This window comes from Cheilinus undulatus, linkage group 5 (assembly GCF_018320785.1).
Source record: "Cheilinus undulatus linkage group 5, ASM1832078v1, whole genome shotgun sequence".
Lineage (NCBI taxonomy): Eukaryota > Metazoa > Chordata > Actinopteri > Labriformes > Labridae > Cheilinus > Cheilinus undulatus.
In genome coordinates this window covers 7,986,034-8,002,390 of record NC_054869.1, presented here as the reverse complement: position 1 = coordinate 8,002,390, position 16,357 = coordinate 7,986,034, and the positions used below count along the sequence as shown (strand labels likewise).

Sequence of the window (16,357 nt, the reverse complement as noted above, 5' to 3'; positions counted from 1 at the left end):
CTTCTTTGATCTTCTTGGTCGCTGTTTGCTCATGGCAACAGCGCCCCTAGCAGGCAGAGGTTGTAGGTGTTCAAACGGTTTGGTCTGTTTGACCAAGAGAGCAGTGTGAATACGAACCGAACTAAAGGAAAGTGCAACAGTGTTGCCATTTCTGTTCGGACCAAGTCCCCCTGGACTATCAGGTGTGAAAACAACCTTAGTCAGGGCAGAAAGGATGTCCAAGACCATGAACGTCCTGGGTGCCCATGCACATCAAAAACATTCAACAGATTGAGCAAATCGCTCAGAATGATCAACGACTCAGTGTAAGAATGAGAGCAGAAATGGTCTCCATTGATAAAATAAACAGTTCTGCAGATTTAGCATGACAGTTTTAACATGACAAAAGTGTGTGCCAAAGTTGTCCCAAAACGTCTGACTCGTGATCAAAAAGAAAAATGCAAGCAAATTTGTGACATAATTTGGAGCAAACTGAAGGAAACCCACATTTTCTAGAAGTAGTGATTACATGCAATGAAACTTGGATCTTCCAATATGATCCTCAGAAAAAACAACAGTCAATACGGAAAACACCATCATCACCAAGGACGAAGAAAGCACAACAAAACTAGTCCAAATTGAAGGCCATGTTGATCTTTTTTTTTTTTTTTTTTTTTTTTTTTTTTTTAAATTAAGGGTGTTGCTTTGGATGAGTGGGTTCCAAAAGGGTCAACGGTAAATCAACACTCTTGACACACTGCACACTATCACCAAAGAAAGAGACCACAAGTGTGGAAAAATGGTTTAATTCTTCATCAAGGCAACACTCCAGCTCACACTGTGCTCTCAATAAAGCAGTTTCTGGTCCAAAAACAAATCCCAGTGCCTGATCACCCTCCCTTACCTAATCTAGCACTGTGTGACTTTTTCCTTTTTTAAGATCAAATCTGTGCTTAAAGGAACACGTTTAGAGTCTGTGTCAGAGGTTAAGAAAAGAATGACAAAAGTTCTGAATCAACTGTCTGGAGACGACCTACTGCACTGCTATGATCAGTGGAAGACCTGAATGCAGAAGGGCACAAAAGAGGGCAGCTTGGTTGCCAGCTTGGACTTATTTATTTAAACTTTATTTAGATGTATTAGTCCCATTTAGATCAGAGATCTCTGTTTCAAATAAGATCTGACCAAGAATTAACCTGACACGCTATGTAGCTGCAACCGAGTTGTGCGTGCGCAGCTACTGAGGAATAACGCAAACCATGGTGACTATATACATGTCAGTACACAACTTCTGTCATTTTTGGAAAGAAAACAACTCAGTGCTGTTCTTTGTTCTTCTTTTAATGAAGAAATGTCATCAAATTCTGATAAAACTGGCGCTTCAGCAGCATCCACGCTAAGCTCTTCCACCATAATTGACCCGGCCTCTTGTTGCTGCTTGCTTACATCACGACTGTGCCACGCCTGACCGTACTGCCCCTCGTCGCTGATTGGTCCGGTCACTTTCTAACCGGTCCCAAACGGTTCAGATGGGAGCTTTGCAAGATGGATTCGCCAGAGAAACAAGGAAAAGGAAGTGTCCATCTGCTTTGCAAGGTTAACCAAGAATGGTCAAATATTAAAAATATCAGGTAGGGGTAAGTATTGAAATCTGGTACCGACATGTAGTGTTGTAGTACTCAAAAATGGTCTTGGACTTGGGACTGGTCTCAAGACCACATTTTGAATGTATTGGTCTTCTCTCTGACTTAAGAGCATTTTTACTCTGTCTTGTCTCAGTGTTGGACTGAGATTTTCCATCAAGACTGGTCAAGACTGATCTGCTATTCTTTGACTTCATTAATGTGATAATAAGGAGAAGCTCCTGCTAAAAAAAAAAACAAATAGCTTTACCTGCAAAAACTCAGACATCTTATTTCTAGTCAGAAAAGCCTCTAAACAATTACTTTAGGCCTCATTCATTTTATAAATCTAGATAGATATCTCATTTTCAGATATTAAAAAAAATGCCTTGCTGCTTGTCAGTGGCTTTTAAATACATACAAGGATTTATTTTTGTAGAAGAAGTTAGTTGAACAAATTTGTTAGGATTTGAGATTTTTGCATGTTTTGCTTTGAAAGAGTGGCATACACCTTGTTTTTATCTGTCAAATTTATTAAAAAGAAAACTAAAATTAAAGAGAGAATGTTCATTAACTGTCAACCTTGTCATAGTTTTTTAAAATTGATTTTTATGGTCTTGGTCTTGGTCTCAGCTTGCCCGGTCTCGGTTTTGACTCGGTTTCAATCCCCAAAAGTCTTGGTCTTGTCTTGGTCTCTGTGCACTTTGGTCTCGGGCAAGTCTTGGTTTCTGATAGTGTGGTCTTGAAAACACTGCCGACATGGTACTGGTACCAGCACATACGATACCTACCAGACTGGATTACAACACAGATATCGACTTCATTTCGATACTCTGCCACCTCAAATGACAGGCAAGAAAATGCGTTGGAAGTTAATCAGGTTTCCTGTCTTATCCCATGTTTAACTGGCAACTTATGAAGATATTTCTGCAAACATTTACAATAACCAGACAGTTTTAATTCTCCTGCTGATTTCGTACACACTTTTTTTCTCCCAGAAGTATGGATTCAGGCCCCATTTAGGCACCAGCACCGTATAAAAGGTATCGATTTAGCACCAGTATCAGAAAATAAACAAACAATACCAAACCCTAATAATAGGGCAGCCGGGGGGGGGTGAATGGTGTCACTTCTGTGGATCCCTGCCACTGCCCCGCTCCAGTGCCTGTGTATTTGCATGCCTTAAAATCAATTCCTACCTGTGGGCATTTTATATGCATGTGGTTTAAATCTTCCTTGACGATACAGGATCCATGTTTATTTACATATTCATGCGCATAAACAGTGCCCTCTATATGCACATACTGATTTGAGATGTGTGTGCGTTTCTGTGTGTGCATGCATCAAGATCAGACCACAGTGCCAGACAGTGCAGCTTAAAGGCAACCCCCTAATCAATCTGGGAAGCTACCTCTATGCTGCAGACAGGGCCGTGAGGGCTCATAATTAAGCAGCTGATTAGAATTTGCTCAGCACAGATCATGCCTAATGAAAGAACAATGAAGGTCCCACATGACGGAAGCATCTATCCATCTCTTCACTAAATGCTTCATGCTCCCTCTCTGCACCTCAACACTTCTCTGTCTCTCACTCCTCCAGCACTAGTACTCTCACTTGGTTCTTAAGTAAAGTGCCCCCTGGCTAAGAGTTTCTCTTTTTTCATCTTTGTTTTTGTACTAAATGTTGACAGAACCCAGGGGTAGATTTCGGGGATGTCTCGGAGCGTTTGGCCTTAAGGAAGAGGCTGCAATGTCGGAGTTTTCGCTGGTACCTTGAACATGTCTACCCAGAGATGAGGATCTACAACAACACCATCACATACGGAGAGGTGAGGAAAAAAGTCTCACTTTCTTGCACAATTTCTGCAGATTTTTTGTGCTGTTTCATGGTGTGTATTATTATTTCAGAGCTGTAGTTCAAGGAGAAACCAAATAGTAAAGATGTTTTTCATGTACTCTTAAAAGGCATTGAAAATCTAAGGACAGACTGCCCCTGAAATCTGCTTTACTTGGCTCTTCACAAATGCACCTCACAATGGTCCTCATTTATCATTCTGGTGTTGAAACCTGCACACATTTGGGTGTAGAAATCATCTTGGGACAAGGTCCAATTGTGAGTTATAAAACATGTGTATATGACCATACAAATGAGCTGGCGTTTAATGCAACAGCTGAAAAAAGGTGTCATTTAGAGAAAATGCCCCTATACAGTACCTAAAAAAGTCTTCACCCCCTGGATAGCTTTTGTTGATTTGATAAATAAATCACAGCCCATTACAGTTTATTAAAAAGTAATGTAAAATATACTATGTAAGCCCAGCCCAATGTGTGCAAGTATGCAAGAAGTCTCACAGTCAGTGAAATGAGGATCAACTGAGTACATTAATGAAATTTATAGATTTTAGCATAAAGACACCCATATCTGGAAGGTCCAGTATTCCTTGCTACCATTACACTAAAATGACAAAGGAACACTCCAAGCAGCTCAGATAAAAGGCCAGTGAGAGATGCAACTAAGATGACTACTCTGTAGGAGTAACAAGCTTCAGCAGCTGAGCTGGGAGAGACTCTGCATACAACAACTGTTGCTTGGGTTCTTAACCAGCCATAGCTTTATATGAGAGTAGCAAAGAGAAAGCCACTGTTGAAGAAAACACATTAATTCTGGACTAGAGTTCACCACAGTGCATGCAGGAGACTCCATGGTCAAGTTGAAGAAAGTTCAGTGGTCTAATAAGGCCAAATTGGTGCTTTTTGGCCATCACCACAAACAAACCATCCCCACTGTGAAGCACAGTGGTGGCAGCATCATGCCGTGGGAATGCTTCTTAGCAACTGGCCCTGGGAACTACGGCTTGGGAGAAGATTTAATTTCTGGCAAGACAATGACCTGAAGCCTACAGGAAACTTTCACAGAAAAGGTTGAAAGGGGACATATTTGCAAAAATCGTTTTTTTTGGGCTTTTCTAACAGAAATATGTCCCCCTGGCCTGTCCACAATCCCCTTAAGTACCAGAAAAATCCATTCCCTTCCACCCTTTCTTTCTCCACCTTTCAGAAAATATGTGCTAAAACAAGCCGTTCTCAGATTTTATCCCTATGACCCCACATGGGGAGTAAGCATCCGCCCCCAGGTTTGGTTGGCCCTCCCCACTAGGAGGAAAAATCCGCCCTCCTCTACTGGTCCTCCAGCTGAGATGCTGGATGGCTCAGTGGGTTACCCTGCTGACTATGGTGTGGAAGGTTAGTGGATCAAATCCCAGTCAGGTCCTAAACTTTGGATAAAAGTGTCTGTAACGGGGCACAGGTGACCGAGTGGTTAAGGCACGCCCCATGTACGCGGACGGCCCGGGTTCGAATCTGGCCTGTGGCCCTTTACTGCATGTCTCTCCCTCGTTCTCATCCCTTTTCCCAACTCTATCCACTCTCCTCCTCTATCAAATAAATGCACAAAAATGCCCAATAAACCTTTAAAAAAAATGTCTGTAACATCAGGAGAGCCACATCCATCCTGAGAGGGTGTGGTCAGGGGTGGAGTCAGAGAGCTCAGTAACATTTAAAGCCACAGACACAGAAACAGCTTGTTCTGAGAAGGGCTGAAACAGAAGGGTTTTTAGACATGCAAAAATCCTACACTAAAGTGTTTTTTTCAGCAACAGACTTCACATGCATCTTTTGGAGACCTCTGAGAACGATATAAACTTGTCTTAAAAAGATAAAATAAGTCCCCTTTAAAGACAACAAGGTGAATGTTCTGGAGCGGTCAAGGCTCAGCTCACATCTCAGTCCAATAGAGAATCTGTGGCTGGACTTGAAAAGGCTGTTCATGCCTGATCCCCCTGCAACCTGACAGAGCTTGAGCAGTTTTGCTAAGAAGAATAGAGAGAAATTTCAGTGTTCAGATGTGCAAGCCTGATTGAGAGCAATCCACACAGACTCAGTGCTGCCTAAAGGTGACTCTACAAAATACTATTTTCATTGAATTGGCATTACTTTTTAAAAATCTGTTGTCACTTTGGCATAAAGGCTTTGTTTACAATTTTCTTTTGTCAAAGAAGCCAAATCACACTGGCCATGATTGATTCATAAAATCAGTAAAAGGGTCAAACATAAACAGGGGTGAACACACGCTGTAACTGGCACAGAAAGCTTCCAGCTGATGTCTTCTTTAGTTCGTTAAAAAAAATCTTCATTAGTAAAAAGCTGTCAAACACAAATAGTATCTGCAGATAAGCAGTAAGCTACCACAGTGACAGGCTCCATAATCAAAGACTACACTTAATTAATAAAATGATTTGACTTCCCTGCAGCCATCTAAGGTAACTGTACCTCGTTGCTATAGTAATGCATCACCACACAAGATTAGCTGTAATTTCCTCAGAATGAGTTTTAATTAAGCACTTATTAGTTTCCATTCTGACTTGATTGTTTTGGGCTTGGCAGCGTGCTCAGTTCAGTGGGGAAAGAAAACAGGATTATGACAGGTTGAAGAATTGAATGCACTCCAGCCTCAGACGCTATTTGGAGGTTTGCAGGGAGCCATTTTTTGCCATATCAATTTTAAGAATGGAAAACAGAGAAAAATCAATATGCTCTGCAAATGCAAAGTCGGAATACATCAAAATTAAACTCTGGATTCATCAGAGCTGTGTGAATTTGCTCCGTCCGCCCTTTGTCTCTGGCCGCCTGTTTTGGCTCAGGCACGCGGCTAATGGATTCCTTGGAGCGGCAGCCGCTTAAGTGGCACTATTTCAGATCTGTCGACAAGCCTTGTGTTGCAACAGAGCCGCCTCAGGGGAAGTGAGTCTCATCTGTCACCGAGCATCAGCGGCGTGCTAGGCCGCACTGACCAGACCAGCCGAGTGGAACCTTCCTGACAACAGCGTGTGATAAATTTGTCACAACCTGGAAATGAAGCTGTGCACATTCAAATCACAGAGAGCCTGAGTTCGTGCTGAACGCACAGCAAGGCCTGGAGGCAAAGTAGAGCCAGAACAGAGACTTGCCTGTGCATGATGAAATAAGATGATGAGTAAGAGACGATTAAACATGTAGAGAGGAATTAAACACTTTCAGAAGCAAGGTTTGATAAAAGTCTAACCATGAATGTCGGCAGAGTTGGTGCCAACTCCAGAATCCTCTGAAGATTAAGCTCAGTCTTTTTTCATTGTGCACCTTTTCTTTCACACTTCTCTCTTCCAGCCAACTTTACATGAATCTTTTTTGATACAGCCTCTGAGAACAGCCCGCCCTTTCAGCAGTGACCTTCTGTGGCTTACCATCCTTGTGAAGGGTGTCAGTGATTGCTTTCTGGACTAGAGTCAAGTCAGCAGTCTTCTCCCTGATTGTGGTTGTGTGTACCAAACAATAGTAAGAGAATAAATGCTCAGGAAAACTTAGATTTTTCCACGATTTTCTGATATTTTGAGATGGTTGACTTTTTATTTGTGTGAACTGTAAGCCATCATCATCGAGATTAAGTCTAGAAATATTTGAGATGCTTGAACCCCTTCTGTAGGTGGTCACTCACAAAAACCTGAAGGGAACAACATCAATAGTTTCCCTGTGAGTAAAGCTCTTGACCTCCTTTCCACTCTTTGCTTCAAACTGCCACAGTGCCTGGTAGAAGTCAGGGAATGATAAAGTCAACAGACACAACTGCAAGAAGCAAAGATGCAAATATGATGTCCCCAATTCGAACACCCCTCCAGAGATCCTGTCAGTGAAAACCACAAACAGAACTTTAGTGACCTCTGAAGAGTTTGGCTGAAGCCTCTTTAACCCTGTGACAAAAATCACTGTTTTTAAAAATGGATTATACCACCATGGTCTGCAATACCACAGACACTCTTCAAGACCATCATGTGACAAAAGCAGTGTTCTCTTTTTAAAAAAGCTAACCTTTATGAACCTTTGTGCTTTCTCTCAGGTGAGGAACAGTAAAGCCAGCGGATACTGTCTGGATCAGGGCTCTGAGGACGATGACAAAGCCATTCTTTACCCCTGCCACGGCATGTCCTCTCAGGTCAGAGCACACTTGTCAACTCTTTTTGGTCCAAGTTCATGGCTTTGCATATTTTAACCCTTTAAAACCTAGCATTTCTCCACCGATGTGCTGTTGAAGCACGCTTTGCATTACCATAATTACACGACTGTTTTATCAGAACTTTTTTGTATTGCTTCATTTTCAACTGTTAAAACACTCTTAACATGTAGTAAAATGTAAATAACTGCCATATATTAAAAGCTCTAAGTATTGTGGAAAAATGTGCAAAAGCATTAACTCAGGACATTTTCTGGGCCTTTTATGGTTAAAATAATATTTATCTTATAATATTTATTTTAGTCACCCATCAGATAGCACTGTCTTCATAACACAAATGAAAGCAATCCCAACGACTGTTTTCAAATACATCTGGATATTGGATCATTGTATTACCACACATTTCTAATCCAGTTATTAGGCGACAACAGCTGATTTCTGTGATGAGCGTTGTTGTAACCATTAAAAGAGAGCAGAAAAACTTCACAACAGGTGCATATTTTAAATTCAGTCAAAGATCACTACAAACCAGTGTTCACAAATACTTATTCATGCAGCTGGGTGTATTTTCTACAAAGTTTCACAAAGTTTTTCCTCTCCAGAAGCACTTTTCTAGCATCAGTCTTTTTTAATCCCCAGCGTCTCTGTTTCTGGAAATTTACTTCTTCTCATTTACAATAATTAGTCATAGATTTATGCTTTTATATCAAAAATAGATATTCCAAATCAAAGGAAAACCAGTATTTTTATATTTTCTTATACCAGAAATCTCACCAGCAGAAATCAACTCATGTGAAAGAAACCCTACATGGCTGATTTCACAAAGAATAATTTAGAGAGCTCCATCTGCTCAGTTTGAGCTGCTTAGAGGGAAATACTAGAAAACCAGACCACTCCAAGGTGAAAGTGCATGTAGTTTTATGAATATGCAGCCAAAGTCCTTAAAAAACCCCAGAAAACAGCAAGTGTGCCCAGCATAAAAATTAGGTTGATTTAATAGCAGAACAAATGGCTCTGTGGGTGGAAGAGACGCTGTCCTGTTGTTGTGTCTCTGTTTTCTTTTCATGCTGTGAAACAAATATATTATCCTGAAAACAAATCATGCAAATGCTAATGCATAACGGCTCCTCTTCCTGGCGAGTGACACGTTCATTATTTGTCACATGAGGGAGGCCAGCAGCTCAGCAGCCTCTCCTTTCCTTCTCCAGTGAGAGCTCAGTGGGGTCCAGGAATGTAAAGCTTCAACAACTCTTTTAATCCTGATCACCAGGGGAAACAAACAAATGGAGATGAATTTGTGTTTTTATCTTTTTCATTACACTGATGACCGACATGACTGGGAGCGGAGCCAGATTTAATTTTCAGGGACACTGTGATTTTTGCAGCTTTTTTTTTTTTTTTTTTTTGATCAATTCATCCTTTTTTGTTAAATTTATTATCAACCAGAATAACTCTGTTTTGTTCTTTAAACAAGTGAGATGCTCTCACTGTGAAACCTGCATCATTGCTCATACTCACATACAGTGCCTTGAGTAAGTATTCAACCCCCTTCAATTGCCCACATTTTGTAGCGATACCAACTGGAATTCAAATTGTCTTAAATGGTCTTTTTAACATTTGATCAACACAAAATGCACAAAGCTTCGAGGGTGCAAAATGCATTTTAGAAAACATCAGTATTATGGTTTGAAACATGACCTTGTTTACAGCTGACTTTTTATCCTGTTCTTAACCAGTGAGTTCCTGCTAATGCATCTCTGTGTAGTCAGTTTTATTTTAAGGAAACACTAAGCACAGGTATCAGCGAGGACAACAACATAGGTATCAAGGCTTTAGTATACTTTAAGATCACTGCCTGCATATTCAGAGAAAATGCCTGTTTTAGGCCTCTCTTTACGAGAGCATCTGTTTGAGTGCCCTCAAAATAAATTGCTTCATTTGACAGAGTCACTGACGTCTGTGTTTAGAAGTCTGATTCCATTATGCTACTCTCTCTGACTTTTAGTGCCACTAAATACACGGAGAACTTGTCAGCTAGAATCCATAGTCGGCTCATATTAACAACAGCGCTGCCCTCCACAGCAGTGAGTGACGCCGTTATGGTGACGTCTCTGCAAAGATCCATTCTCATCTACTTGTTATGTAGATCTCATTAATACCAAGCACATTCCTCACGCTGCTTTGTAGGAGTATAAAAATCAAACCCTGTCTTTCCCCTCATGAGGAATCCCAACTATGTGTTACGCATTTGTGTGCCTGGTGTTACTGGACCTTTTCTGCACTGCATGTACCTCTTAAGGTCCTCTAAAGTCGTCTCTTTGTTTGCGAACTCAGACTCCCTTGTTAGATCGCAGTCTCATAAGAAGATGATGCTGATGGTGCCACTTCCTGCCTGTGGCCTTCTTAAGATAAACTTATTTAAAACTTCCTGGTGGAGAAAGGCACAGGAAAGGTAGAAATGTGAAGATTACAGCTTGACACAGTGTACAAACACTCTATCTCACACTGACATGGTCACAACGCTGCACTGGTAATGAGCCAATTATGAAACTTGTGATTAACTCGACCTCCAAACGACGGCTGCAAAACTTTCACGATGCCAGAAAAGCAACGGAGCGTCTCATGTTGCTTCATGAGGCACAGGTTAATTGGCTTGGCAGAATCATTTCCTTGCATTAATTATTTGCTATGGTCCCATTTTAAATGTATTAGTATATAAAAGACTGCCAGACGGAGCTGTAAACAGGTATTAGTGGGGATTATGGGGAGGCTTTCTTGTGCCCAGCCATAGTTTACCCCATGGATAAATCTGCTTATTGTGTTATAACCCTGAAAGACTCAAAACAGCAACTCCAAATACAAGTTTTGCTCAAAGCGCATGTAGAAACAACCTTCAGGCTGCCACACTGAGAAAACTGAACAAGTTAAAGAATCACGTCTTCTGCAAAGTTTGAAATCTATTTATATGATATCTGATAAGAAAGCAAATCTCATTAGATTGTTCACAAAAGTCCCAACTAGTTCCAATGAACTTTATATGACACGGCAGGTGGTGCTTCATTATTTTTCTACTTATTTTGAGAGTCTCTTTAGGGCACAGTGTTGCATAAAGAACCACCTGTTGCTGCTTTTTATCAAGAAGCCAAACCTCAAATTCTGTAGCTCTACTTTTTCATTCTCCATTCAGACTAGGTCACATCCTGTTGAAGCTGGTCTATTATGGTCTGAGGTGGGCACAGTTCCTGTAGATACACGAGGACATAGAGTAGTTTGTTAGCTTCATGCTATCACATAGTGCAAATTATCTTTAACAGGCAACTATAAGACTGTATTATATTTAATAATGCTAAAGAAAATAAAGATAGTTGTACCATGGTCTTACTCGATTCTGATTGGCTCTGGAAATTCCATTGGTGTCCATTAACTTCTTATATACGGACACCTATCGACATTCTCAAGTAATTCTGTCAAAAAATCATTACACTGTTCCAAATTAATGCACAGCAGCCTTTAGATGATAGGAGTAACCATAGCAACCTGAGGTGGTCATATTTTCCAAGCAGGGAGTACAGTGCTGCTAGCCAAAGGAGCCTGCGGACCGGCATCAACCGTCACTTAACTGACATGAATATAATGGCAGACTCCGGGATTAAGATCAGTAGCGTTTCCAGCGTACGTCTTGTTTCCAGGCTCACCTTAACACTGAGAGGTGAGTTTCGCAAAAAAACCTTTCTTCCCTCCAGTTCTAACTGCTATAAAGTATTGTCAGAAGATTTAAATAACATGAAACAAAACAAAAGAAGCCATTATCTCTTTGTGGAGCCAAAGGAAACCCTCTGATGAACCGGCATGATAGTATCTGGCCATATTGACGTGTCTCTGACAGAGACCTGCAGAGCGTGGACAGCTCTGTTTCACCTCCGTGACCTCGTGGTGCAGAAGGAGGTATTATTCTGTTTCTTCAAACAGAGCTGTCTGCTAAAACGAATCTGTCAGATGACTGTCCATGTAAACTTAAAGGTTTATAGTCTGATCACAGATGACGCTCCATCTCACTCGTCTTCATGCCCTTTCATTGATAAATCCGTTCAGAAAGTGCGCTGAGCTGACTATTTTTTCTGCTTCGTTGTGATTTTGTATCTATGGCCCGTCCTATTTACTGGAGTGCTGAATAATGTTTACGTTATGGGATTGGAATGATTATTCCAGTTATTAGTCAAGCCTTCAGGCATTGCTAGGGAAAAGGAATTGTTCCTTTTTTTTACCTGCCAAATGTATAAAATGATAAATTATTAATTTTATTAATTCTTTTTCATGGCAAGTGGCCATGGTATAAGTGGGTAAATGCCTTTCGAGGTGTCCAATTATTAGGGATTAATGGACGTGGAGGCCTGAACCATCCGACGCGCAGCATTTTGCACATTTTGGACAGCATTTTGCTTCCAACTTTATGGCAACAGATTGGGCAAGGCCCTTGTCTGTACCAACATGACTGTGCCCCAGTGCACAAAGTAAGGACTATAAAAACTGGTTAGATGAGTTCAGAGTGGAAGAACTTGACTGGCCTGCACAGAGCCCTGACCTCAATCCCAATGAGCACCTTAGGGATGACCTTGAACAGAGAGTACAAGCCAGGCCTTCTAGTCTAACATCAGTGCCTGACTGACTGAATGAATGGGTACAGAAAAACAGGCCTAGAAGAGTGGAGGCTGTTATAGCTGCAAAGGGGGACCATGTCACAGGACACGTGTTTGACTGTAGTGTCATTACAGTCCCTGTTGGTGTAATGGTCAGGCAGCTGAATACTTTTGTCCATATAATGTATGTAAAACGTACAAAATAGTTGTTTTTATTTTATACTGTCTCTTTCAAGAAAGAAAATGATGTTTCTTCAAAACAAATCTTTCCTTAAAAATTCCTGAGGGCCAAAGCATGTTTTTCCATCAGTAGATTTATTTTAGCTTCCTATTTTCAGAGCTGTTCTGTTACACAGATTCTTCCAGCTCTGTGAATAACATCACAAACTGCCTTCAGTTTACAGAGTCTTCAACTCCGTATCAACTCTGTATCTTTTTGTGTGATTCAGGACAGTCATGAATGTGCGTCCCTCTAAAAGCAGGGCTGCTGTCGCGCTAAAGACCTCCCTATCTTTGGCATCTCATTTTTCAGAGAGGATCACTGCCATAAATAATGAATGCTATCTCTACTGTATCCTTGCGTAATAGATACTTATCTGACAGAGCCTTTCATGTGCGGGATTAAACAGTGAAGGATCAAGTTTTGGTTAGGGGGAATGTTGTAGCATTAATGAGCACTTCACCGTGGTTTCTGTGCAGAGCTGCACATGGAAATATCCCACAAAATGACATTTTAGAAGGAAAACAGTCTTGCATTTATTAATCAGGAAAGTAATATGAAATTGTTTATGGCACACAGTTACTACAAATTTACCCCAAAAATTAGTCGAGATATTCTACATAATTTGTTATAATTTGTTTTTCTCCTTTAGATACTGTGGCATAGAAATATGTCATTTTAGTGGAAACAGCTTTTACATTTCACTTAAATATGTTTAAAGAAAAGTCTACTGTCCAGCACAAGGGCTATGTCAGATTTTAGCTAGGTGGTAAGATAGTCAGAAATGTGCAAGGTTTTCCCTGAGTCGTATGTCTTGCAAGGTCATAGGCACTAATGCAACCATATACCATCAGAGATTCAGGCATTTGAACTGTGTATTGATAACATGCTGGATTGTCCCTCTCCTCTTTAGTCTGCAGGACACGCCGTCAGTGGTTTCCAAAAATAATTCAAAATTTCCATCCTCTGACCACAGAACATTTTTGCCTCAGTCCATTTTAAACGAGCTTTGGCCAAGAGAGGACGACGATGTTTCTGGATCGTGTTCACATGTGGCTTCGTCTTTGCATGATACAGCTTTAACCCTCAGAGCTCCAGCAGCACATATTTGTTGACGGCAACATTTAGATGCAAAGCATTGTGGGAGTTGTAGTCGACCAGTTGCTTCTCTACTGCTCAAAGGAACAGTACAAATGAATCTAACTGCAAAAAAACGCATGGACTTTGTCTTGTATTTATCTAGAAATTTTGAAATCTGTTCGTCACAGAGTGTTTATTTTTTCACTGTTTTGTCCCGGAGAGATGGGAGAACAAGTCTATGCAGAGAAAATGCTTTGTCACAATTGTTTACTGAGTGTTATTAATGAAAATCTTTGAGTTTCAAATTCCGATTTGGTTTTTTTTATTTTGTCTTCAGAGTCATAACTTTTTCATAATTAAAGTGACATTTCTGTTGTAGATATATTCTTAAAGCCCAGGTTGTCCTGAAAAAAAGATGTATAGAGCTTGAATGTGCACCCCTGGGCCTATGTTTTACAAGCTTTTTAAGAAAATAGTCCAGACGAGACATGATGGTGAAAAAAATAGCTTTGAAATCTAAGGGTTAACTTGCTTTTGTGGATGGCATTGCCAACTGTTTACAGACAGTGATTTCTGGAAGTGTACCTGAGCCCATGCACTGATTTCCAGTAGAGAATCATGCCTGTTTTTATTTCAGTCACCTGAGGGCCTGAAGATCACAAGCATCCCACGTTGACCTTCCATCTTGTCCTTTGCACACAGATTTCTCCAGATTCTCTGAACCTTTTGTTGATATTATTTACTGTATATAGTGGGATATTCAAAGTCTTTGGTGAAAGATTTGGTGAGATTGGTGAATCTCTTCCCATCTTTATTTCTGAGGGTCTCTGCCTCTCTAAAAGGCTCCTTTTATACCCAGTCATGTTACTGACTAGATGACAATTAGCCTTTTTATTTGAAAACTCTCCTCCAGCTGGTTTTCAGTAGTACCACTTACTTTTGCAGCCATTTGTTGCCCTGTCCCTATTTTTTTTTAGATTAGTTGCATCCATTAAAAACAAGATGAACTAATATTTTGTGATGAAATGGTAAAAAATCTCAGTTCAACATCTGATATGTTATTTTATGTTCCATTTTGAATAAAATATGTCTTTATGAGATTTAAAAACCGTTGCATTCTCTTTTTATTTTCATTTTGCAACTTTTTGGATTTGTGAATTAATTTGATTTGACTATTTTGTTTGTTGGAAATGTATTTAGTTCAAGGGATTATGGCATTAGAAGTTGCAGATCTGCATAACATTTTGGGTTCATGATGTTGGTGGGTGTTTACTGGTGTCTAAAAAGTTGGTTGTTGGTAATTTGAAGCTCATACTGCTGCCAGTTACCTGAGCCACGTTTTGTAACATACTTTGTACTTTGTGTTGCAGCTTGCCCGTTATTCTACTGAGGGGCTCCTCCAGCTGGGACCCCTGGGGTCGACCACTTTCCTGCCTGACACTAAATGCCTGGTCGATGACGGCAGAGGACGAACACCCAGACTAAGAAAATGTGAAGCTGTTTCGAGAACTTCTCAGAGACTTTGGGACTTCACACAGGTACGAAGAAAACATAAACTTTTACTTTTACTGAACTAGACTCAATAAAGGAGTGAATAAGATATTGGATATGTGACTTTTATCCTGAAGCTTTAAAAAAAAAAACATGAGGTGGCCTGGGGGTTAAGGCCCCATGCCCCATATACACAGTGGTTTTCTCATCCAGGGGGTCAGGGTTCATGTCTCCTCTCCTCTGTGTCTGATTCTAATCACTCTCCAGTCTCTAAAATAAAGCCACGAAGGTCCAAAAAAAGACTCATGAACATGACCACTACCACTATAACGACCTTTTTTCAAATAATTATGCGACTTAAATCCAGTTGTATGTGTCTCTGTTGCAGAACGGTCCGATCATCAGCCGTGACACGGGTCGATGCTTGGAGGTAGAAATGTCCAAAGATGCCAACTTCGGCCTTCGCCTGGTGGTCCAGAGATGCTCGGGTCAGAAGTGGATGATACGAAACTGGATTAAGCATCCGAGGCACTGAAGCCAGAGAACGACCTCTGAGACATTTTGGGCAGAGATTCAAGCCGTAGTTGGATCTCAAACTGTGGACCGTTCAGTGCGTGGAGCGCTGGTGTTAGTGTGTGGTATTTCACACCACAGACTGCAGCGCACACTGAGCTCCCCCTCAGGCCACAGAGCTCTCTAACTCGGAGTCTTAAAGAAGAATCTGATCAATTCGTGTGTTACACCGAGATGTGCGTTCACAGAGACCTTAAGGCAAGCTGCTCTGTATGAAATGGCCAACATTTCTGACATTCAGCTACATGTATAAAACAGAGAAACAAGAAACTTGAGTGCAGCCCCTGAAGGCGGTTCAAGATCCTCATAATACTTTTGTTTCTACTGTAAAACCCTCAGATCTCTGAAGATGAGAGTGTGCAAGAGAGAGAGGGAGTCCTGTCTTTTCTGAGTGCTTCTCAGCAAAAAGAAAAGATTGCTGTCAGATGCTACATCAGAATGATTATTTTGGGCTGTGATTTGGAAAATTGTTCTGGACTTATTGTTCAGCCCTGCTTCAGCTTGTGTAAGCTGCAGACAGGGCTGCCCATCACGTGGGGGGGGGGGGGGGGTCACCTACACACAAACCTGCAGTTCCTCAGTTTCTTTGGACTGTATTGCTCACTGTGGACGGGAGCAATCATGTGCCTTTTTTCTCTTTTTTCTGCTTAATCTGACCAGGGAATGTCAGTCCCAGAAGCATGTACAAAATTATTTGAGAATTATTAATATAT

At 40.9% G+C, this 16,357-nt stretch overlaps 1 protein-coding gene across 1 annotated transcript in view; it reads left to right on the top strand.

Annotated features, from left to right (window-relative positions):
* Positions 1-16,102, top strand: part of galnt9 (polypeptide N-acetylgalactosaminyltransferase 9) — a 204,809-nt gene extending 188,707 nt beyond the window's left edge. Inside the window, exons 8-11 of the mRNA XM_041788115.1 lie at positions 3,292-3,429; positions 7,530-7,625; positions 14,951-15,118; positions 15,460-16,102. Of these exons, the coding sequence (XP_041644049.1) occupies positions 3,292-3,429; positions 7,530-7,625; positions 14,951-15,118; positions 15,460-15,606 (549 nt within the window). The 3' untranslated portion in view covers positions 15,607-16,102. The remainder of the gene's footprint in view (positions 1-3,291; positions 3,430-7,529; positions 7,626-14,950; positions 15,119-15,459) is intronic.
* Positions 16,103-16,357: the final 255 nt, after the last annotated feature.